The sequence below is a fragment of the Ovis canadensis genome, chromosome 3, assembly GCF_042477335.2.
Source record: "Ovis canadensis isolate MfBH-ARS-UI-01 breed Bighorn chromosome 3, ARS-UI_OviCan_v2, whole genome shotgun sequence".
NCBI classification, from domain to species: Eukaryota; Metazoa; Chordata; class Mammalia; order Artiodactyla; family Bovidae; genus Ovis; species Ovis canadensis.
The window spans coordinates 160,946,748-160,971,253 of record NC_091247.1 but is presented as its reverse complement, the minus strand read 5'-3'; the positions used below and the strand labels follow the sequence as shown (position 1 = coordinate 160,971,253).

The window sequence follows — 24,506 nt, the reverse complement described above, 5'->3', positions numbered from 1 at the left end:
GAGGGCTTCTCTTGCTGCGGAGCGCAGGCTCTATAGTTTTGGCACACAGGCTTAGTTGTTCACTGGCATGTGGGATCTTCCAGGATCAAGGATCCAACTGGGGTCTCCTGTATTGGCAGGCAGGTTCTTTACCGATGAGACACCAGGGAAGCCTTGTAATGCGTCTTTATGCTCCAGCTGGGGGCAAGTACTCACCCCTCTGTTGAGTAGGACTTCCTCTCTGTCCCTGGAATGCTGTTTCTGGGAGCATGTAGGTTCTGGATATTGCCTGGCTGGAAATGAGGGCTCCACAACAAAGTTTGGAGTTTGAGAGGGGTGTGTGTGTGTGTGTGTGTGTGTGTGTGTGTGTGTGTGTGTTTCTGTTACAAAACTCAAAGTTTTAAATAGAAACTGGAGGGGCCACTTTCTTGGAAAAAGTGCCCAGTGCCAGAAGCAGTAATGACGTAAGTACCAGATTTGGAGCAGAGACGTAATGTTGGCACACTGCCCCCCGCCCCCCAATCTTTCCCACACTGACACTTCTCTTTTTCACATACTGCATATTCTGTCCTTTTCCTCCTTTCATCCCTTGAGGCCATTTTGGAGAAAAGTTTTTAAGGAAGGAACTACAGTTAGCATATAGGCCGCCTTGTGTGATAATCTACTCAGTCAACAGGCAAAAGGAAGAAGCTTTTCAAAGAATAATCAGGTCTCTCAAAATGTACATGGATAAAGGGAAGAGGATAAGAATCTGCTAAAGACGTGGTGTGTGCTGATGAAAATAAAAAAAAGCTTACCTAGACCCTGGCCATATCTTGTTTAGTGGCTAAGTGTGGGTCTTAGAAACTATGGAACTCCATTCCAAAGTGCAAGCTTGTTCAATGTGGTTTGTACCTGCAATTTCTCATTACTTCTCTCTCAGTGATGCTTTTTACTTTAAGGAATATGGATTCCATTACTGGTTTTAAAAGTTATACTTCAGAAAATTTATTGATGGCTACTCCTAATTATTTGAATTTTCTGTGCAGTGTGAGTACCTCAGTATTAACAGTGGTCACCAAAACACTTTAATAGTAGGGCTCAGGCCTCTCTGGGCTTTCCTGGTACCTCAGTCGGTAAAGAATCTGTGTGCAGTACAGGAGACTGGGTTCGATCCCTGAGTTGGGAAGTTCCCCTGGAGAAGAAAATGGCAACCCACTCCAATATTCTTGCCTGGAAAATCTCATGGACAGAAGTACCTGGTGGGCTACAATCCATGGGGTCGCAAGAGTCGGACACAACTTAGCAACTAAACCACCAGACTTCCCTGGTGGTGCAGTGGGTAAAAATCTGCGTGCCAATGCAGGGGAAAACAGGTTCGCTCTCTGGTCCGGAAGCAGTTAAACCCGTGCCCCACAACTGCTGGACCTGAATTAAACCCGTGCCCCACAACTGCTGAACCTGTGCCCGAGACCCTGCGAGCCGCAGCTACTGACGCCCACGCACCCTAGAGCCCGTGTTCTGCAGGAAGAGGAGCCGCTGCAGTGAGACGCCTGCGCGCAACTAGAGAACGCCCAAGGGGAGCCGCTGCGGTGAGATGCCTGCGCGCAGCTAGAGAACGCCCCCAAGTGCAGCAAGACCCAGCGCGACCAAAAAGTAAAACAAGTAGGCCTCCACTAGAAAATACCAGAAACCACCCCTGCTTAAAAAATCAGAGATCCAGAATTAAAAGGAACAGGGGTTGCTGTTGGTTAAGGTATTTTGTGGCCTAAACTATCTTTTAAAATCAGAAAAGCAACGAAGTTTTGTGGAAAGTGTAGAATTTGCATGGATCTGGGTTAGAATATCAGCTCCTCTTTCAACCAGTTATGAAACGATTTGGGCAGATTAGTCTCTGCATCTCAGTTTTCTTACATGTGAAATTATTATCTCACAGAGTTGTCGTTATGGTAATTAAATGGCATCTATATGTGTTTGGTACAAAGTAGATGCTAACGGGTTTTTAAAAAATGTTTTAAGTGTCTTAAACAGATTCCAAGTGCTGGGTCTTACTTGCAGCACTTGGAATCCGTGATCTTTAGTTGTGGGATGCGAACTAGCTGTAGGATCTAATTCCCTGGCCAGGGGATAAATTAAAATATTGATTTTGAAAGCCCCAGTCAGACCGCCTGATTGACAGACATTACCTCTTAATGTTAGATTTTCACTTAATGTAATAATTAGGCACTAACTAGTAATAATAGTAATAATAATGAAGGTAACGGCCATCATTATAGGGTGCTTTTGTGTGTGTTGTTTTGGTTACTCTGAACAGGGACTACTTGAGAGCAAGTATTTGTATTATGTTCATTTTGCTGACAAGAAACTGAGGTTTTGTGAGATTAAATTTAGAAAGGAAAGAAAAATGTTACCTTAAAAGATCACTTTTTATTGATTAAGATAACATCTGAGTTGAAAAGTCATGGGAGATTGCTTACATAAGATAGCATTTTGAAGCAATTCAGCCTTTTGCAGGGTAGAAGCCCAGACCTCCTGTGGCTGTAACATGGAACCACTGCTCATTTCACACATAAGTACTGGCCCTTTGAAATCCGAATGAATGGAATCCTAAAGGTCTGGTGTATTGACAGCGCCTTCCTGAAAATTCCCAGAAGTGTGTAACTTTACTTTGCTGTCAACAGATCTGTTCACCTGGGAAATAATTGGATTACTGCTGATTACTCTCAGTTCCCGCTGGAATGAGAGTCCAGCCTGAAACCTCTGTTTTGCAGGGAAGGAAATAGGTTGGAAAACCACAATAGATAGGTCTGCCCAGGGTGCCTGGTGATGAAGCTGAACTGTGCTTTATTTCTTTTTTCTAACTTTTATTCTTTTATTTTTGGCTGTGCTGGGTCTTTATTACTCTGCAGCCTTTTCCTCTAGTTGTGATGAGTAGAGGGTAATCTCTAGTCATGGTGATCAGGCTTCCCGTTGTGGTGGCCTCTTTTGTTTCGGAGCATGGACTCGAGAGCTCTCAGACGTCAGTAGTTGCAGCTCCCAGGCTCTAGAACATAGTCTCAGTAGTTGTGGTACTTAGTTGCTCCTTGGCATCGTCCGGATCAGGGATCGAACCTGAGTTCCTTCTTGCTGAGCCACCAGGGAAGCCCTGAAAGGTGCGTGATTTCCATCACTTTCTCTCTTCCTGTGGGATTTCTGATGCTGAGGCTCACCAGGCAGCTGGGAATTTGTGGTGAATCAGCAGTTGCCTGTCATTAAATTTAGAACTCTTAATACCCTCCATACTCCAGTTCCACAATGAAAAATATAAAGTTCTAGAATGTGAAATTCTCCCCTTATGCTTATATTTGTGCTTATTTCTCTGTTTGGATGCCGGCAGTTTAGTGAATTTGCAGAGAAGTTGTATTGATCTCAGAGTGTTATGAAAATAAGTCCAAATGGACATGACAAACCCAAGATAAGAACCTTGATTGGATCAAAAACAGCTATAAATGATATTTGTGGGACAAATAAGGAACTCTGAATATGGACTTGATACTGGATAATGATATGAAATTATTGATTTTCTTAGGTATGATAATAAGGATGTTTTGATTATGCAGCACAATGGCCTTATTCTTGAGAGATTCATGCTTAAGTATGAAGGGGTAGGATGTCATCATGACTGCAGTTTAGAGATGATTCTGCAAAAAGTGAAACTTGCTCCCTACACAGAGGGGTGAGATTAAACTCTCCGAGGGCAGAGCCTGCACCAGAACTAGTACCTGAACATGTAGCTGCACAGTAAGTATTTGCCAAGTGGGAATTCATTACAGAGAAACCAGCCTGCACAGCCAACCACCTCTGTCCCTTCCCCCACACTGAGCTCCTTCAGGTCTTTGAATCTTCCCTCAAGCACCTTGCGCAGTGCTGGCTCTCATTAATCTCTGTTGGAGGAATGGGGAAAATGCTGAATTAGTAAGAATAGCAGTGGCCACCTGAAAGTGGGTTACTTTTCCCTTGCAGACTTGCGGACCTGCAGAAATGCAAGGATGAGGGGGAAATCTGTCTAGTTCTTGGGGGTTGTTTGCAGGGAAGTGAGGCTGAGTTATTAATAGTAACAGATCTGAAGAAGGAGCTGCAGGGCACTGGGTGATACAGCTGAAAACCCCAAGTATTTGTGCAGAAAATAAGCAGGTGCCATTGTGCATCATGAAAGCTGAGCTTTCTGGAACGTCCCATCCTTAACTTTGGAATTTGGTTTGGTCTTAGGCTGGACTAGTTTTTAAGTTTTAAGAGCCTACGGTAAAGCTACAGCTGCTCTCAGGTTTTGAAATGCATTTAAATGCCCCTTGTTGGGTGGGTGGTATTGAGAATGGAAGGAAAACTTAGCAATTTGTCCAGATTGATTGCCTATTGTTCATATGTGTTTTACAAGATATGCAGTGAGAAAATTCAGGCCGTAGTCAACTTTCTTCCCCAAGTACTAAGCACATGATTATGGTATTCAGGCATTGAATGGAATTAGTTACAGAATGCCTAATGTCAATTGTGTATTTTCTGTTTTAGGATGAAAGAAATGGGACCCAAAAGGGAAAACAACTTTTTACTTGTTACAAATTTGAAATCTATTTTTCTTCTAACTACTGAGAAATCAGAGTAGTTAACTGAAATAGACTCTAAAAATACTCTTTAGCAGCATGCTAAAGTATTTTTTCTTTGTCTAAAATTAGCTGATTTGAGCTGGGCGCTCTGGTTTTCCAAAGCCTTCCAGTAGATTCTCCAGCTCCTCCTCCCTGGTTTTAAGAGCTCTCCATAACAGTTTTGATGGGGAAGCAGAATTTACAAACACCTGAGGCAGGTTCTGGCTTAGATCTCACCTCCTCCAGGAAGCCCTCCTGAGATTTTTCTCTGCTGCACTCGTTTCTGACCGCTCTGACACTGTAACCTCCACTAGTACCACTTTTCATGTCCCAACCTGCCCTGAAGGGCACACCCCGTGCTCTGCTCACTGTCATCAGTGCCTCACACAGCTGTTGGTTAAATATTTAGTGAAAGTGTTAGTCGCTCAGTCGTGTCTGATTCTTTATGACCCATGCATGGTCAGAAGCCTACCAGGCTCCTCTGTCGATGGAATTCTCCAGGCAAGAATATTGGAGTGGGTAGCTATTCCCTTCTCAGGGGATCTTCCCCAACTCAGGGATTGAACCCAGGTCTCTTGTATTGCAGGCAGATTCTTTACTGTCTGAGCCACCAGTAGGCTCTCAAATATTTAGGTGCTGAACATATATTTGTTGAATGCTAAAATTGGTCCATTGGCTAAGCATATAGAAAGGAAAGTATTTGTTGGCAGTCTTGACAAAGAGTCTTATCCAGAAGGAAGTGGGGACAGAAAAGAGAGTGGGAGAGAAATTAGTTGAAATGGGAGTGGCTCAGAAATGTTGACAAGGTCAGGATGTGGTGGGAGAAGCCCTTTGCCTGGAAGAGGGGTGTGGCAGAGACAGCTACTACTTGCCCCTCCTCCTCTGCCTGAGCCCTCTAGATGGCTTTGGACAGTAGTAAGGTGTGTTTTGTTTTTAAAACAATGTGCTTTCAAAAATACTGTTTACCTGCTTTGATTGGGAAATGACATTTATTTTTATGAAAATATGTGTACTTACTAAACAGATTCCATTTGCTAAGTATCTGGAAATGTTTTTTAGTTGGCATGTGGGATATGTGTGTATTTTCTATCTATCACTAGTTCCTTGAGAGGCTTCCCTGGTGGCTCAGATGGTAAAGAATCTGAGAATCTGCCTGCAATGCAGGAGTGAGTGAGTGAAGTCTCTCAGTCGCGTCCTTTGCGACCCCGTGGACTGTAGCCCACCAGGCTCCTCTGTCCATGGGATTCTCCAGGCAAGAATACTGGAGTGGGTTGCCATTTCCTTCTCCAGGGGATCTTCCCGACCCAGAGGATCAAACCCAGGTCTCCCGCATTGCAGGCAGAGGCTTTAACCTCTGAGCCACGAGGAAAGCAATGTGGGAGACCTGGGTTCAATCCCTGGGTTGGGAAGATCCCCTGTAGAAGGGCATGGTAACCCACTCCAGTATTCATGCCTGGAGAAAATCCCCACGGACAGAGGAGCCTGGTGGGCTGTAGTCCAGTTCAGTTCAGTCGCTCAGTTGTACCTGAATCTTTGTGACCCCGTGGACAGCAGCAAGACACGCTTCCCTGTCTGTCACCAACTCCTGGAGTTTACTCAAACTCATGTCCATCGAGTTGGTGATGCCATCCTCTGACGTCCCCTTTTCCTCCTGCCTTCAATCTTTCCCAGCATCAGGGTGTTTTGCAATGATTCAGTTCTTCACATCAGGTGGCCAAAGTATTGGAGTTTCAGCTTCAGCATCAGTCCTCCCAATGAGACAATGAGATTTGTGTCGAACTCTTTACAGTCCCATGGATTATAGCCCTTTGCATACTGAGAACGCCATCAACAGTATGAAAAGGGCTATAGTCTGTGGGGTCGCAAAGAGTCAGTCACGCCAGTGACTAAGCGCAGCACAGTTCCTTGAGACAAGGGGGTTATAACTTCTATTTTAGGCCAATAGAATTTCTGTCTTAGACATGTTCCCATTTTACAGGACCAGACTTCATCCCATTGAGTTCTGAATCAGTTGAGAAGACTGGGTTGAGGAGGATAGAGACCAAAATTTACTTCACTGCTGGTTTGGAGCTGATACGGAGAATGTAGCTGATCCCTGTGGGCAAGGGGCCTTCCTGAGGCTGACCTCTTGTGCTGAGCTGGTGAAGACTCCCCTACAGGATCAGAGCAGAATGCTGGCCCCCCGCTGAGGACAGAGGGAGGGGCTGACTGTGCACACATCCCCACTTTCTCCTTCCAGACTCACTGCTCCCTGGGGTAGAGAGAAGATGCCTTCTCTCCCTTTTAAGTGATAAGAAAATGACACCCGGAAAGGTTATGTACTTTCTTAAAGTCACCCAGCTAGCTGGCAACAGATTTTTCTCCTGGACTCTAGAGGTCATTTGGTACGCATAGAAAGGACATGATTTGGGAACTGGCCAGGATTTGTGTTCACATGCTACCTCTGTGACCTTTGCTTGGGTCTATGCATCTGTATAGTGGGGTTAAACTTTCTGCCTCAGGGCTTTTTAGGGTTACATGAGCTCTAACCCGTGTTTAGTAAGCTGGCCAGTGTTCTGTTTCTTTAAATGAGCATCACACGCGTCAGCCTGCAAGACTGGGTCATTTATCAATCCTCTAGTTCTTTTTTTTTTCTTTTTAAAATCTGGCGTGGAGCCTCAGAAAACTTGGTGGTTAGGGGATTTTGATGTTTTAGAAGGAAAATACAAATTGTCCCTAACTTCCTTATGTCCTAAATTGAAAGAAATGTACATGTCCCACTCACCCTAGAAAAACTTGCTTCATACCTAGAATTTACTTTATATATAGTCAGGAGTTGAAAGTGGCCTGTTTAACTTTGGGAAGCCAGCGTCTTTATTTTGGCTGCACCACATGGCTTGTGGGATGTTAGTTCCCCAACCGGGGATTGAACCCGGACCCTTAGCAGTGAAAGCGTGGAGTCCTAACCACTGGACCTTCAGGGCATTCTGCTAACGTCTTTCAAATCTAAATATTCACGTTTCTTTTCTAGGACTTTCTTTAAGTAGCAGTTTGAAGAGTTTTGTTTTGTTTGGTGTTGGGGGTGGGGTGGGGGGGGTGATGCACACATCAGTGGCCCAAGTGAAGGGGTGCAAAGGTGAAGCAATCTTCGTGCCAGGGATCTGGCCCAGAGCTTGTACATTGTGGTGTGGTGTGATCTCTGTCTTCACGTTTCCTTAGACGCATTGGATGAAGCAGTTCCCTGTGCCCTCTGGGACACTGTTGTTTCAGGCGGTGCCCCACGTGGGGACAGGGATGCAGCTCTAAGCCGGCCCATATCCTGTGTTGAATACTGGCATTGACCTTCCACTTTGAGTGTCTGCTATTTGCTTCCTGTCCAGATCTTCAGTTTAGTGAGGTCCACACAACTTTGATCCACATGTTTGTTTCAGACCCCTGCTGCCAACACATTCATTAAATTCAGTTTCTCTTCTTTCTTCCCCTTCAAATCAAGCCTTTTACTTTGTAGTCCACACCTCCTAGCTGAGCAGCACCTCCACCCGCCCTTGCCTCCCCCATCTGGCTCCGGGGGTGGGGGTGGCTGGCCGGCCCGGCTGCTGACCCCTAGCACTGAGGAAAGGTGGGGCGGGAGGGCGCTTCCTCCAGGCCTTGGACTTCCTGTGCTCACAGGGAGGAAAGCGGAGCCGGAGGGTGTGTGAGCCCTCAGGTCTTGGAAGTGACAGAAACATTCCTGCACAACAAAGAAAATCCAAGTTGCTTGTAAATTACCCCCCACTGCCAACGGCTATTCAAGTTTCCAGGGTGACCGGCGTGTAGCTTTTATTTATAAATTGGTCCACGAGTAGGGTGGTGTTTAAAAAGCTGCTTTTCCTTTGCTTTGGTCAGTCCTTTGTGATAGCAGGTGGTTGTTGGTGTTTAATCGCTAGAAGAAGCCTTCTTTATCACCTAGATCTCTAGTCCGCTCTCTTCTGGCAGCTTCCATACGTTGACCTCTGTTAATGCGTTTGGCTGCAGGCGTGAGCTCGGCTGCTTTCGTGCTTCTTCTCACTGTCAGAGTCGTTTCCCGGGGGTGGCTCGCCTGCCGGGGGTGGCCGGCACATCAAAGTTTGTTCAGTTACTCTGCCAGCGTGCTGGACTACTTTGTGTTTACTGTTTCCTTGCCTGTTTTAAAATTTTTTTAAATACATGGACATTCTTTTTTTTTTTTCCCCTCCCTAGATTTTATTCCCCACCTCCACCCCTGGAAGAATCCCATGGATGGAGGAGCCTGACAGGCTACAGTCCATGGGGTCACAAAGAGTCAGACACGACAGACCAGCTCACATTTTCAGCACACTTTCCACCCCAATTAACAGTCATACAGACCAGAGAAGTTTTTGAAAATTTTGTCAAAATTTTGTATGGAAAGAGAATTAAAGCCTCAAATCTTACCAATCAAACATAAACACTTAACATTTTGAAATATTTCCTTCTTGTCTTCAGGCACATGGTTTGTTATGCTGGATGTGCAGTTTCTCCTGACTTTTTGTTTTGTCTCCCATTAATATCTCTCTGTAAGCATCATGTTAAGAGTGTCTGTATGGTCCACTCTTAAGGTCTGTGAGTGCATTGAGTCATTTCCCTGACACTGGGCATATAGTTTGTGATTTTTAACTAATTCTTTGTAGACTCAGCCCGGTGACCAGTGCCCCTGGTAATTGCTAGTTGTGTTAGTACCTCACCCTCCAAAATAGGTTGTGTATCAACCGCCTCACCCTCTGGAAGCTAGCGATGCACAGACCTGATGGTCTGTCCACGAGCTTTCACCTCCTCCACGGTCCCTTCCTGCCTTCTCCTCCTTTCTTGGCTGAATGGGCTTTGAGTCAGACAGACCTACTGTGACCTCAGCCCCTGCACAAACTGCATGCCCTCGCCATGTGAATTCTTCCAAACCTCCATTTTCCTATTTGCAGAATAGGGATAAGAATGATTCCTCAAAACAAGTTATTATAAGTGAGTTCTGAGTCGGGTGTGAAGGGTGTGGTGGGGGGGGAGTCTGACCTGGGTGATGCAGCAGCCGCCACCTCCAACAGCCTTCCAAGGCTTCAGGTTGGCTAATTTTGCCCGTCTGGTTTTGGAATAAGAACAGAGAGAATAGGGAAGCAAAATGGGGGAGGTTTATTGATAAAATTTTTCTTCCCGTTTTCAGTATAAGGGCTTCCCTGATAGGTCTGTTGGTGAAGAATCCGCCTACAATGCAAGAGACCCCGGTTTGATTCCTGGGTGGGGAAGATCCCCTAGAGAAGGGAAAGTCTAACCCACTCCAGTATTCTGGCCTGGAGAATTCCATGTACAAAGAGTCAGACACGACTGAGTGACTTTCACACTCTCAGTATAAAGTTAAAGTGTTTGTTTCAGCACTGCCTGAACCCTCAGAGCAGGGTGTCTGGGATCCCTGGCTGGGCTCGTGGGGTGGGAGGCGTGGGCCAGGGTCACCAGGCCCTTGCCTGTTCTCCTGGCAGGGGGTCTGCCTTCCTAGTCTCTCCCCTTCTGGTCTTTCTGTTGGTGTCTCCCAACTCACCCCAAGGCTTAAGGTTCTCGTGATGACTTTCCTGTTGCTCAGCTTATCCATAACCAAGCAGGAGGGCAAGGAGCAAATCCCGTGTAAAAGAGTATCTTTAGAAATTGTAGGAACTTCACTGGTGGCCCAGTGGTTAAGAATCCTCCTGCAAATGGGGACCCACTGGTGGCCCAGTGGTTAAGAATCCTCCTGCAAATGGGGACCGTGGGTTTGATCCCTGGTCTGGGCAGATGCCACATGCCTCAGGGCACGTAAACCCATGGGCTGCAACTACTTGGCCCACACTCCAGAGCCCATGCTCCAAAACAAGAGAAGCCACTGCAGTGAGAAACCTGAGCACCGCAGCTGGAGAAAGCCTGCACACGGTAACGAGAACCCAGCACAGCGAAAACATCAGTGAGTAAATTTAAAAAAGGATGGCTTATGTGAGACTCTTCAAGGCCCTTATCTCCCAGATTTTTGTATCAATTGCTGTAACTTTTCTTTGAATTCCTCCAGAGTACTGGAGGAATCTGTAAATGTTCTTCATATGCCCATTTTCTGCACAGATCATTCTCCTGAGAGTGGAGGGCTCGTGAAGAATACACAGACAGAGAAAAATGAGGCCTTGTACATTTGGTACTTCAGGCATGCCTTTTAAGGGCTATGAAGAAGCTTAATCAGAAGAACCATCTTGAGTGCAGTGGAGCATGGAGGGGAGGAGACTTCAGGCCGAGGCAGTGGATTGAATTAATAGGAGCATGGGTGATACAAAACAGCTTAACTCCTCATGGGCTCCTTCAGACTTTCCACTTGAATGTTAAACAATTGTTCAGAGTCTGGGAAATTCCCTGGTGGTGCAGTGTGCAGTGGTTAAGACTCTGCACTTCCATTGCAAGGGACACAGGTTCAGTCGCTGGTCAGGGAACTAAGATCCCACATGCTTCTTGTACCACAGGGGCAGGGTCCTCACCCCCCCAACCCCTGCAAAAAAAATGTTCAGTCTGGACATGTGACTTGGAAGGACTGCCAGTTCTCTCCCTACACCTGTGGTGCCATCTCTGCACCTCAGTTGGTTGAGAGCAAGCTATGCAAACATGTTTTTAACTGGTGCATTAGCAAGGCTGCACCAAGTAAAAACTGAAGATGTACAAATCCACGCCTTCCAGGAGCTGTATGAGACTGTCTCATTGGACATTATCAACTTGAAGAAGGTGTCGTCATCTACATTTTTAAGCTCTATGTCACCTGAAAATGGAGAATCTAAGTTCCTTTTAAATTCTATTATACTGTGACGGCAGTTTAGACTCCTTACGATAATTGGCAGGGAAGAAGATAACCAAGCTTGCTTCTGACAGTTTTCCTTGGAGTGCTTGTCTACAGACATTTCTTATTTGCTTGGGACTCTCCGTCTTCTGTTCAGATTTGCTTTCAGCTGGCAGCTGAAATTTGTTTTCAGGGTGACAGCCCCGTTGGTTTGCAGTCTCTGCCCCTGGCTTTCTGATTCCTGCTGTTGGTGGAGCTGGAGCCTGGAGGTTCCCAGATGGGCTCCACCTGCCTCCTGCCATGTTCCTTTGTGCTTCCTGTCTGGTGCCCCTCCAAATGAGCCTGCTCATTTCCTTTCTCCGGAATCTCCCCTTATTGCCAGGGTTCAAAGGTTTCATCAAGGATACGGTGGTCACCAGACCTGACCTCCAAACTCTGACCTTTGAGTCTCTAGTATCCTTGGGGTAATCTCAATCAGGAGACTGTGGCCACAGCTGTAGTTGCTGTTGAAGGAGATGGACGGCTGTCAGATGACCTCTAGAGCCTTGAGCAGTGACAGGTTTTAATCTAAAATTTAGGGCTGATGCTCTGGCACGTTCCCCATTGTAGCATCTTGTCTCGTTTCCCTCTTGGTTTCTTGGTCACCTCTGATATGTATTTTTCCCATTAATTTTCCTACTGCCCAGTGGGCTTTGTAAGCATTGTATTTGATTAGGGTGGTGGAAGGCCATGGCACCCCTCTCCAGTACTCTTGCCTGGAAAATCCCCTGGATGGAGGAGCCTGGTAGGCTATAGTCCATGGGGTCGCTGAGGGTCGGACACGACTGAAGCGACTTAGCAGCAGTAGATGGTACAAAATCTTAGAAAAGTTACTGCTGAAAGGGACCATGATCCAGTGCCCTCTTAATCAAGGAAACTGAGTTTTTGAGGCCATGCCGCCTTTTGGAAACCTGAGTCCCTTCTGATGGAGACCTCAGCGAAATGGGCTTCCCAGTGGATTGGGCCAGGACAAGAGTGCTGGCTCATCTAGGGCCACATTCTTTTTGTAATGATCACAGATGATTAGTGGGATTTGGTTGTGCTTGGCCCTGAGGCCTCTCATAATCTCCTTTCTTTGTTGCCTTAGAATTTAAAGAAAGTTAAGCCAGTTGTGAAATGTATCACCTTTCAGAAAGGGATAGCATCTTAATTGACTCCCTTTGAAAACATGTCAAACTGGGATTTTTTTTAAGTACACCGTGTAATCTGGTATGCCTTGAGGTTGAGACCTCCAGCTGGGGCACCCTGGGGAGACTGGTCCACCTCCAAGTTTGTTTTCTGGCTCCAAACAAATGAGTGACTGTTTGACGATTGGCACGCGACCCGGTTTTAAAAGCACAACCATATAGGGTATGGCAGGCTGGTAACTGAGTGGGGGGTGGTTGAAGGAGCGAGGTCATGGAAGGCCCAGATGAAACGCTTTTAATGTGTATCACAACTGCAATTAATCTTATTAACACCCTGGGCTGGGGCTGCTCACCCTGCCCCGGGTGATCAGGGGTATTGGAGGGGCATGCTTTGAAGGACTGTGTTCTTTGATGGTGCAGATGGATAACAGAAGCGTATCAGACTTTGTTTCTGGTACCAGAAAGGCCTTTTGTGTGCCCGAGCAGATGCATTCCGTTTTGAGAAGCAAACAAAACTTGATGCAGATTGATAAGATATACAAAAGAGAGTGGGTTTTAAATGTGGTCTTGTAGCTGTGGGCTCTGGGACCAGACAGAATCAGCTGAAAAGGGAGGGAGCCTCCTCCTTGGTGCTCAGCATCCGGCTCCTGACAGCTCCGGGAGCAAAAGATTTAAAAACATGAGTTGTTGGGAGGCAAGAGTGAAATACAGGAAACACCAAAGCAGAGAAGGTGCTGTGATGAGAAATCCGAATTGATGGGGTGGTGCCGGGGTTCCTGAGGCTGCAGTGGTTAGAATGGCTTCCTGGGTGGGGTGGCCTTGATCAGAGGGTCACAGGGTGAGTGTTGGGAGTGGGGGCACTCATGGGGGAAAGAGAGTGGGCCAAGGGGGAGGGTGGTGTAGTGGTTAGGGGTGAGGCTGGCCTATAGATGGCACCTTGCTCTATCCATGTCTGTCTTCCACAAGTGTGTGAGGGAAGCTAGTACGGTATTGCATCCTTACAAGGCTGCTGCCCAGTTCTGTTTTTGCCACCCCCCTCTTTTTTTTTTTTTTTCCCCAGAAGTCCTCTAAAATACCTCTAGATTCCCTTCTGCTGTACTCTTTGTTGTTGTTTAACAAGTAGCCTTGGGGACAAAGAGGTTGTTTGAAATATCGAGTTCAACAGATGTGGTTTGGGTATGCTGATATCCTCTGATGAATACACAATCTAGTCGCTAAGTGAATAATGGATGGGAAAAGAAATATCTGTTCCTGTATAATGTACCCATTTGTACATAATTAGTGAATGTCACACTTAAAACATTATTAAAGATCTGTTCTCTTCAAGTCTCCTTGCTGTGTGTGTACATATGCTGGTTTCGCACCTGCAGGGCTTCTCAGAGACTAGCATCCTGAAGTTCTTCGGGAATCAGTGAGGGGGAGTAGAGGAGGAGGTGGGGGGCTGCCCTTGCTGTCCACAGGACATCTTGGAGGATTAGCAGTGCTGTTTGACAGTGTTTTGTGCGTTGCCCTTGCTCCCTCAGCTGCCCTCCATTTGGTCCATGTACTTTTCCCGCCTTAAGACAGAAGTGATGCATCTCTTGAACCAAGGGAGTTGAGGGGGCTGTTACATCCCCGCTTCCTCCTTCTTTGCTGTTGGAGCGGCAAACAGACGGCTGCATAGAAGAGTTGCCTAGAAGCTAAATTTGGGCAAGATGAGTCCCTGAATCCTCATATAAATGGGAATAGAGTCCTAGCTCTATATCCTGCCACTGAGAAAAGAAAAACATCTTCCTGTGTGGTGGGGGATACAACCCGAGAGTGGCCAGAATGAAGCAGTGCGCCACGGCCAGACGCCTGTTGACGCGGCACCAGTCAACCCTGGTGCCGTGAGAATGAGGCAGCAAGCAGCACGCTGTGCTTTCAAGGTCAGAGCAGCACCTGGGACTTCCCTGGTACTCCAGTGCTTAAGACTCCGTGCTTCCAGTGCAGGCGGTACAGGTTCCATCCCTGTTCGGGGAGCTAAGAACTAAGATCCCGCATGCCCCATCACGTGGCCAAAAAACCCAAATAAACAAAACAGACAAACAGAAAATAAAAAACAGCAGCACCCAACCTTCCAGAAACAAGTGTTCTGGTTCTTTCCTTCAGGAATAGACTCTTCCTTACTCCGGAATCTGCCTGCAGTGCAGGAGACCCGGGTTTGATCCCTGGTTTGGGAAGATTTCCTGGAGAAGGGAATGGCTACCCTCTCCAGTGTTCTTGCCTGGGAAATCCCATGGCCAGACGAGCTTGGTGGACTACAGTCCAAGGGGTCACAAAGAGTTGGACACAGCTGAGTAACACTTCCACTATTCCAGAACAATTGTCTTTTTACTGTAATGTATTTTGCTTTGCTTTCTTGTGGGTTTTCCTCCCTCGTTCATTACACCTGCCCACGTTGCAGTTCCACTGGAGTTCCACCAGCTGCCTGTGGCTGTGTACACTTAAATTATTTAAAATGAAATAAAATTTAAAACTCAGTTCCCCATTTCAAACTCTCAGGTGCCATGTGTGGCTTGTTCTGTTCTGGACAATGCAGATCTAGAACATTTCCATCATTTCAGATCATGCTGTTGGATGGAACTTTCTGAGTCCCCATAACACCTCTACCTACTGGGACACTTAGACGTGTGGTCCCGCAAGCGAGGAACGTCTGACAGGTGCTGACTGTCCCCCATGGACTTTCTTGCGAGCGCTCATCAGGACTGAGCAAGGCATTTTGTGTGTCTGCTCAGTCGTGTCCGACTCTTGGCTACCCTTTGGACTGTAGCCTCCTAGGGTCCTCTGTCCATGGGACCTTCCAGGCAAGAGTACTGGAGCGGGTTGCCATTTCCTCCTGCAGGGGATCTTCTGGACCCAGGGATCGAGCCTGAGGCTCCTGCGGCTCCTGAATTGACCCTCTTGGGACTTTGCAGGCTTAGCTTTGTGTGGCAGCGTTTCTGTATTCATCACAGGGTTTCCGCTTTGCACATGTAAAGGACGTCTCGGGACACTGTTTTCCTACCTGCTAATCTAATGCTTTAAAATACAATTCAGGAGCATCGCATCTGACTTGCTGAAAGTGTCTTCTGAGCCCTGCAAACGGCTTGCTCACTAGTTCCTGGAAATCACTGCTTCATCCTGTGCTTTTATGTGCAGACCTGCTTTGGTTTGCTTATAGGTTCCTCCTTGATTGCAGTAGAAGAATCTCTCCTGGAGGAGATTTTTCTATTTTGCTTAGGTCCATGATACTTTATATGACGTCTTTGTTGGAACAGAACCTGGAAGGAAGACGTGTGAAGTCTTTACCTAGACCACGTTTCTCTCAGGCTATCTGTGAATTCCATTTGCAGCATGGCCAACCGGTCCAGGGAAGTGTAGTGTCAGGAAGGAGGGCGCTTGGTGTTTTATGCCCTGCGCAGTACAAGGCTGGCACCTGCTCCAGCTGTAATTGCACCCAGCACCCCAGTCTTCTACGGACATCAGTAGGTCACTGCCTGTTTCTTCAGCTGGAGAGGAGATGGAAAGTAGGAATTTATGAGTTTGGAATGGAACCTCACTTAGAGAAGGCGCCTGTTGACTTGACAAGTTTATCCCCCTCCACTGAGAGAGGCTGGTCCCCAGACTGGTCAGGAGTCAGAGCTGCTCCCCATGAGAGCCGCAGGACCACCAGTGGGGAGGCGATGACGCTCTTTACTCCTATCTTGGCGTGATGCGGATATGTATTGTCCTCCACTCAACCTAGGAATCTGGGCTATTTGCAATTTTTAGAGTCAGTTGTTTCTTGGAGAAGTCTGTGATGCAAACAAAACAATGCCACACATGCAAGGGGATGGGGCAGGGAGTAAGACAGACTCGACTAGGCTGAAAGAATGAATGAAGTCGCTCAGTCGTGTCCGACTCTTTGCGACCCCATGGGCTGTAGCCTACCAGGCTCCTCTGTCCATGGGATTTTCCAGGCAATAGTACTGGAGTGGATTGCCATTTCCTTCTCCAGCAGATCTCCCAATCCAGGGATCGAACCTGGGTCTCTCACATTGTAGACAGACGCTTTACCGTCTGAGCCACCAGGGAAGTCATGACTAGGCTGAGAACCAAGAAAAGGCAGAAAGGCTGGGACCAGAGTGGTCTCTCCCAGTTTTAAGTGCTTGGTACACAGCTGGGCACCAGTAGGCATGTAATAAGTAGTTGTTGAATAATGGGTTGTATTGCTCAGGGGTCACAAAGAGTCAGACATGACTGTTATTTTCATAACAGTTCTATAAAGTTCATATTGTTCTGTACATTTTAAAAAGATGAGAAAACTGAGACTCAGGTTAAATAACTCACCTTTGCTCCTGCAGCTAGAATGTGGCAGAGCCATGACTCAGACCTAAGTATGCCTAAGCCTTAGACCACTGCCTTCACTAGGCTGAAACAGAAGGAGCAGTGGGGCTGTATTCATCTTCTCTCCTGCTCCCTCCCTCTGCCCTCCCATCTCTCTCCCTTTCTCCCTGCTCCCCCCTCATAGTTATTCTCAGATGCTTTATACTTTGCTTAGGGTCTTTTTTTTGTTATATTTTTAACTCAAGAAATTATGCTGTATTTTATACAGTGCTGTTGTCAATTATATCAATAAAATTGGAAGAAAAAACTTTAATTGTGATATGATTTCAGAATTAGACAAAAAAATGACAGGAAGGGTGTAAGCAGTGTCCAGGTTTGCAGGGGTCTGTATATTCTTGGACAGTTGGGTTGTGAGCCCCTCCAACCTGGAGCCGGGCCACGCTGCCTTCACACAGTCTGAGCCACGCTGCCTGGGATTCCTGTGTGTCTGGGAGGTAGGGCGGGCCCCTTTTGAAAGGTCGGTGTAAAAACAGCAGTGTGACCTCACCCAGGAACTGAGGCAAACCCAAGAGCAGCTGTCCAGAGATTGCTAGGTATAAATATGAGCAAAGAGTCTAGGGTTTATAGTTTTGCATGGAAGAGCTCACCCTCTGAGAAACTGGAGGGTTTGGGGAATGTAAAAAGAAAAGTGGCTTATGAAAAAGATGATTGGTAACTAACTTCCCAAACAGACACTCTCAGGCGTGGCACCATACCCTCCCCAGCTGCCAAGAACAATAGCGGATGCGTTCACAGGCTCCTGCGACCATGCCATTTCCTCCTCGCCATGCAATTACAGATGAATGTTTACGCTCCATGCTCTCTGCTCCACACCCGCCACGTGGGTGTTTTTTTTTAACCCTCTCCTTGCTATCACCTTTGTACTCATGAAATCCACTTTTTCCCTTCTGGGTTCTGTTCTGCTAGTATAGTAGTAGTGTTAATAGCTTAGTCATGTCCAACTCTTTGAGACCCCATGGACTGTAGCCTGTCAGGCTTCTCTGTCCATGGGATTCTCCAGGCAAAAATACTAGAGTGGGTTGCCATGCCCTCCACCAGGGGATCTTCCCGAACCAGGGATCAAACCCAGGTCTCCTGCATCGCAGGCAGATTCTTTACCATCCGAACCACCCGGGAAGCCCATAGGCATGCATTGTGCTTGGAGGACAGGCAGGAGGATTCTTCTGGTGTGAGAGGAAGGGCGAGGGTGTCCTCTTTTAAAGGGTTAAATAATCTAGACATTTCCCTAATCAGGAGACTTTACCCAGTTCCGACACTAAGAGAAACCAGTGTCCTCCAATCCAGGGCCTCACGGGCAGCTCCTAGGCCTTTCCCTTTGCTGCCAGACTCCTGTACTCGAAGGAACTGAGCTTAGCTAACCTCCTGGAAGTCTTTTTTCTCTGGCATTCCTCACTCACATGAAGATAGAGGTGCTGTGTGACGTTCCCTCATGGGGCAAGGTCTGGCCCACAGCTTCTGTTCAGAAAATACTTGCTGCATGAGTAGGCCTTGGTGAACAGTTGCTACCTCAGTTGACTGAAAAATGCAAGATCACAGAAGAGTGTAGATCTTAAACTCTTATCAGAAGGAAAAAAAAAACTATGGGTGGTGATGAATGTAAACTAAACTTATTTTGGTGACCATTTTTATGTACATATAAAGTGATTATGTTTTACACTTGAAACAAACAGGATGTTACATGTCAAAGTCACTTCAGTCGTGTCCAACTCTGCGACCCTATAAACTGTAGCCTGCCAGGCTCCTCTGTCCAAGGGATTCTCCAGGCAAGAATATTGGAGTGGCTTGCCATGCCCCCCTCTAGGGGATCTTCCTGAACCAGGGATTGAACCTGAGTCTTCTGTGTCTCCTGCATTAGCAGGCGGGTTCTTTACCACTATCACCACCTGGGAAGCCTACTATGTTATATACCTTAAACTGTTATAATATTGTAAATCAATTATACTTGATTTATAAGTATATATAGGTATTTAAAGAAAATACAAGCTCACAGCCCTTTAGAGTTTAGTTGCTTCTCTGGGATTTGCTTTGCAGTTGCTCTTTTAATAATGAGATTTTAGGTTTGGAAGAGATCTTGAAGACCTTTGGATCCAGCTCTTTTCTGTTGTTGCTTCCTGTGTTTGCTAGGTTTTTAATCTCTGAGAAATTTGGCTAAGTGGTTTACACAGGCATGTCTCAGTTATGCATGTGTGGACGACCCGGGTCAAGTTTCTCTTCCCAGACTGGCCTGCTCCTTTGACTAAAGCTCCTGGGAATGCTGACCCGAGGGGGCCTCAAGGTGGGTGCCAAGTCCAGTGTCATCAGCAAAACCTGTGACCAAGGACTGACCGAAATGGTCTGAGCACCTTCCCATTGCTCTGTGCACTCCCCCAGCCTTTCTCTCCTTTTCTCCTTTCTTCACGCAGTAAGCCCCTAGATCACATGTATGCTCCAGTATTCAGACAGTTCACTATTTGTGTGTATTTTTAATGGTGAGCCTTTGGTTTCCTTGATTCCTTGAGTGGAGCCATCCTGTCTCATTGGTAACACTAGTGGAAGCACATTTTTGCAAACAGAAAGCTGGGAAACACTTTGGAGACGTCTACTCCAGTATCGTTTCTTATTTGATAGGAAATGAGAGAGCAGACTCAGGTTAGTAGCCCAGGGCACACCATTAGTTTTGGTGACCTGGCCTAGTCCCAAGTCTGGTTGGAATGGGGCACTTTCCCAGCACCCTTTGCCCTGCCAACATCACATCCCATACCCATGAAATGGAAAGTCTCTTATTGTATACTTTTATTTTAAAAATGTTACATATATATATTTCGTTTAATTTAATTTTTGGCCGCAGTGTGTGGCATGTGGGATCTTAGTTGGGATTCCCAACCAGGGATTGAATGCTCGTCCCCAGCAATGGAAACGCAGTCTTAACCACTGGACGTCCAGGGAAGTATCATGTATTATATCTTATAATTATTTTCTTTTTTTTCTCAATTGAGGTGTAGTTGATTTACTGTGTTTCAGGTATACAGCAAAGTGGTTCTGTTTCAGATAGATAGATTCTTTTTCAGGTTCTTTTCCATTATAAATTGTTAGAAGATATTGAATATAGTTCCCTCTACTATACAGTAGATCCTTGGTGTTTATATTTAATATTTATTAGTGTGTATCTGTTAATCCCAAATTCCTAGTTTATCCTTCCCCCTCTTATTGTATACTTTTTAGGATATGCTTTGGAAAGTCTTTGGATAGTTCATAGTGAATAGTGAATGCTGGAAGACTCATTTTCTGCTTCAGCCATGACCTGTAGCTGGCTAAGTGTGGACTGGAAAGAGCAGGTCAGGCAGAGAGATGTGAGAGACATGTTTTAAATTTCTTTGGAAATAGTCACTGAAGCGCCTGAAAAGTTACTTTAATCTACAGCTTTTTCCTTCCCTAACCATTGACACCAAAAATAAGATTGCTCTGGGACTTGACACTGGCAGATAGAATGCTCCCCAAGGGACTCGAGGTTTGTTTCCAAAGCTGGGCAGTGACCACGCTGGCCTCCCAGCACCAACCCGTCAGACCTCACTAGGACAGCACTGGAATCGAAAAGTTCCTGAGATGACTTATAGTCAGCACAGCTCTCTCTGGGTCTCCAGTCAAGGAACTTGAGACCTGAATGGATTTGATGCCCTTAAAGTTCTTTCCTCGCTGGTGGGGGTGTGTTTATCACACTAGCTCACAGTGCCTGTTGGGCGCAAATGCCTACTCGGATAGCCTGCAGCTGCGAGGATGGGGTGATGTATCTGGCTGGAAAAGAGGTACTTTTTTAAAGTTTTTATTTAGGGGGTTATTAAATCATTAGATCTTCTATCTTGAAGGTTATTAGGACCCTTCTCTTTTCTGAATTTATTTCCCAGGCTTGAATCTGATTATACACCCTTTCTTTAAGTTTGCAAACTCCCACACAGGAATGGTGGGGGCCTGTTCAGTTTAGTGGAAACAGCATGAGGACCTGGATTAGAATCGAGCTTAGTCTCTTAACCAGTTGGGTTGTCCCTGGCAAGCCACTTGACCTCTGTTAGCCTCAGTGTTTTTGTAACATGGGGATGCTGACGAAGATTAAATGAGGACCCCGGGTGGAAGTACTTGGAGTTACTGAGGGTGGGTAGGCTTTGGGATCAGGTTTTCAGGTAAGTGCCAACACTTCTACAGAGCAGTTTTTATTGGTAGATTAGTTTATGTCTTAGAACTTGATCTCGTCTAGAAACAGAAGTTAAAATGCCTGCTTGGTTAGGTTGTTGGGAGAAGCAAATGCCGTTTAAGTCAGGTGCCTGGCATGCCTGGTTTCAGGGGCCCCAGTACTCTGGAGTGTGGCCATCGGTGATTGACATCAGCTGTCACATGACATCATACACTGGTTGAGCTCTGTAGACAAAACAGTTAGTGAAATTTTCACAGTCAAGAGAGGACTTCACTAAAATCCTCCCCTCCAGAGTGTGGGGGGAGAGACTGGAGGGGTGGGGGTTGAGAGTGGGTGGGTCCAGGAAGTCTGGCTACTTGTGTCTTCCTATGGAAGATTAAATTACCTTCTGGCAGTTGTGTTTGACAGGTCAGTGATTAGTGCCAGTTTAACACTTACTAACTACCATACCTTTTGCTGATAAAGACTGTAAAGCTATAAAAATTGTAAAGTTCATAGGATGTGTGTTTGTGTGCGTGTGTGTGTGCGCGCGCGTGTGTGTGTGTGCGTGTGTGCGTGTGCGTGTGTGTGTGTGTGTGAGAAGGTAAAGTGCTCATAGTTATCGTTATGTGGCATGTGAAAAGAATCCTGGCTTCTGCATTTTTTCCTGTGATTGCTCATGGATGGTTTGGCTTATTTTTCTTCTAGGATGTGGAGAAAGAGAAGGAAACCCACAATTACCTCAGCAAAGAGGAAATCAAAGAGAAAGTTCATAAATACAACTTAGCAGTCACAGACAAGTTGAAGATGACCTTGGTGAGCACCCGTGCTAATAATACTGTTTAGCTTGAAAGTGTCAAAGGACAATTATAAGTTGTTGGTACCACAGTCTGTATGTTTTAAAATGTCTGAATCACGCTTGCAGAAATTTAAAGATTAAGGTGTATAGGAGTGGAAAACCAGATATTTCTGCATCTTTCAAATGAAAGCTGTATTTTGAAATTGCTTTATCTCAAAAATCAGTCAACACATCCTAAAATTTTATTTTGAAAGATGTTATGACCTCCAGAGGGTTCTTAGCATTGAGTGTATTAATAATACTCAGCTTCCTACACTGTTGTTTCAACTTTGTGTTTTCTGCAACTTTGTGCCGGAGCTGTTTGAAGCTCAGTGGGGAGCGAGGGTGTAGGAGAGAGAAGACCAGGCTTGGTGACACAGGAAGGGAAGACCATTGCAGAGCCCGCTGCGGGTTCCTCTGGCTGGTCTGGCCTTGCCCTGCCACTTGATGGCCTTCCTCGAGGCACCTGCCATGCCTCGGTGCCAGTGTCCAGGGCCCTGAAGCCCTGCCTGGCCGTCTAGCGACCCTGAACTGATAGAGCTCTGCAAAGGATAGGGCGACCTGGTTAGAACAGGTCCGACTGAATTCTGTGATCCTTGGGGAGGAGCTTTTAAAAAAACACTTGTGAGAAAGGATTCCTGTCTGGTGGGATTCCGCCCAAAAAGGGAGACAGCAGATAATTTCAAGATTATTCCTCTTTATTCCACCAGTCTTACTTTTTCAAACATGGTTTTTATCAAAGCAGAACATTCTCTCCTCCTTGGAGATTAAAACAGATCAAATTTCCATGTCATTTCAAAGATTAAAAAGAAAAAGTGAAATGTTGTATAATACTTTCCACAAATGAGTGAATTAGTATTATAAATTGATCTTGTGGACAGGAAGAAAAACAATGGCCCATAAAGGAGATTTTTCATGTTCTGTGTTAACTGTCATTTATATATAACTTAACCTGAAGGCTCATTTAAATAAACCATTACAATATTCGTTTTTTTCTGAATATACTAGAAGTTAAAAGTGAAGACCAGACCATTATAACTATTTCTAGCAACTAAAATATTCTACCGCCAGTTAAGACACCACCTGTTAGTCTACCACCTGTGGTCCAGTGGTTAGGACTCCACGTTTCTACTGCAGGAGGCCCTGGTTAGGATATTAGGATCCTGGATGCTGGGTGGCCTGGCCAAACAAAAAAACAAAAGGAAACACAAGTGTTTGTATCATAATGTCTGTGGTTTACATTGTAACTTGAATTTGTTGTAAAAATATTGCTGCTTGAGGTGTCTGAAGTGCCTCATTGTGTATCCCATGCTTAGTGGGGAATCCTACGCTATATAAAATAGTTTATGCAAAGTTGGTAATAGCTGGTACATAGGAGCCACTAGGAATGAAAATAGCTTGTTTTCTTCCCGTCTGCTTCTTGTTATTTGAGTATTTCAGAGTCCTAATTGTGACTTTCCTTTTTTGTGTAATAGCTGGTCATCAGTTGGAGATGTTGTTTCCTTTGAGCAGTTAGCCTGCACATGGCCCCAAGCTTTAACAAGCCCTGTGGTTTGGCCAGCATCTGTGCCAGGGGATGGGAGGCTCACCCGTGGGCCCTGACCTTTCACATGCAGCTTCACAGGCTTTGGTCCCCACATCTGCCCTGCAGACCTTGCCTGAGAAGCACTTCGCTGGAGTGTGTTAACCTTTCCGAGGTCATCTCCTGAGGGGCCGCCTTGAGTGAGCCTCTGCCGCAAAGCCATAAAAGAAGAGAACAAGAGAGGGAGTGTTTCACCTTCCTTTTCTGTTGTTGTCTTGATACGCTCCTTCCCTAAAATGCCCAGCTCATGTGTGTGTTCTTCTTCCTGCCTCAGAATTCAAATGGGATTTACACTGGCTTCATTAAAGTACAGATGGAACTATGCAAACCTTCCCAGGCTGCTGGAAAACCCGCTCCCAGTAGCAATGGCTGTATGAACACCCTTCACATCAGCAGCACAAACACGGTTGGCGAAGTGATCGAGGCCCTGCTTAAGAAGTTTCTTGTGACCGAGAGCCCTACCAAGTTTGCACTTTATAAGCGGTGTCACAGGGAAGATCAAGGTACCATGCTTGAAATGAAAATGATCCCTGCTTTTGTTTCTGTCTTTTGACTTCATTCATGGAAGACTGGTGGATGTACCTGTATCAGTTATGTCAGAGCCCAGGGACATATTCTGAAATAAATGGTGAATGCGTCCTGGCTGTCCGTGTTTTTCAGGTGGACAGCTCTCGGTCTGCGAGCCCCGAGGTATTTGTATGTGAATTATGTGATGGGTATTTATGGAGGATTTATGGGATAGCCTCCCTCTTCCTGGGCTTTCCCGGTAGCTCAGATGGTAAAGCATCTGCCTACAATGTGGGAGACCCGGGTTTGATCCCTGGGTTGGAAAGATCCCCTGGAGAAGGAAACGGCAACCCACTCCAGTATTCTTGCATGGAAAATCCCATGGACTGAGGAGTCTGGTAGGCTACAGTCCATGGGGTTGTAAAGAGTTGGACACGACTAAGCAACTTCACTTTCACTTTCACTTTCTCCCTCCTCCTTGCCCCTACCACCCCACCCAGCACAAAGAAGAATGCCTTTGTG

At 46.1% G+C, this 24,506-nt stretch overlaps 1 protein-coding gene across 2 annotated transcripts in view; it reads left to right on the top strand.

The window, feature by feature from the left end:
• Positions 1-24,506, top strand: part of RASSF3 (Ras association domain family member 3) — a 113,326-nt gene that overhangs the window by 45,354 nt on the left and 43,466 nt on the right. For both annotated transcript variants that reach the window (XM_069584736.1, XM_069584734.1), the window contains exons 2-3: positions 21,766-21,873; positions 23,752-23,980. In XM_069584736.1, the coding sequence (XP_069440837.1) occupies positions 21,766-21,873; positions 23,752-23,980 (337 nt within the window). The remainder of the gene's footprint in view (positions 1-21,765; positions 21,874-23,751; positions 23,981-24,506) is intronic.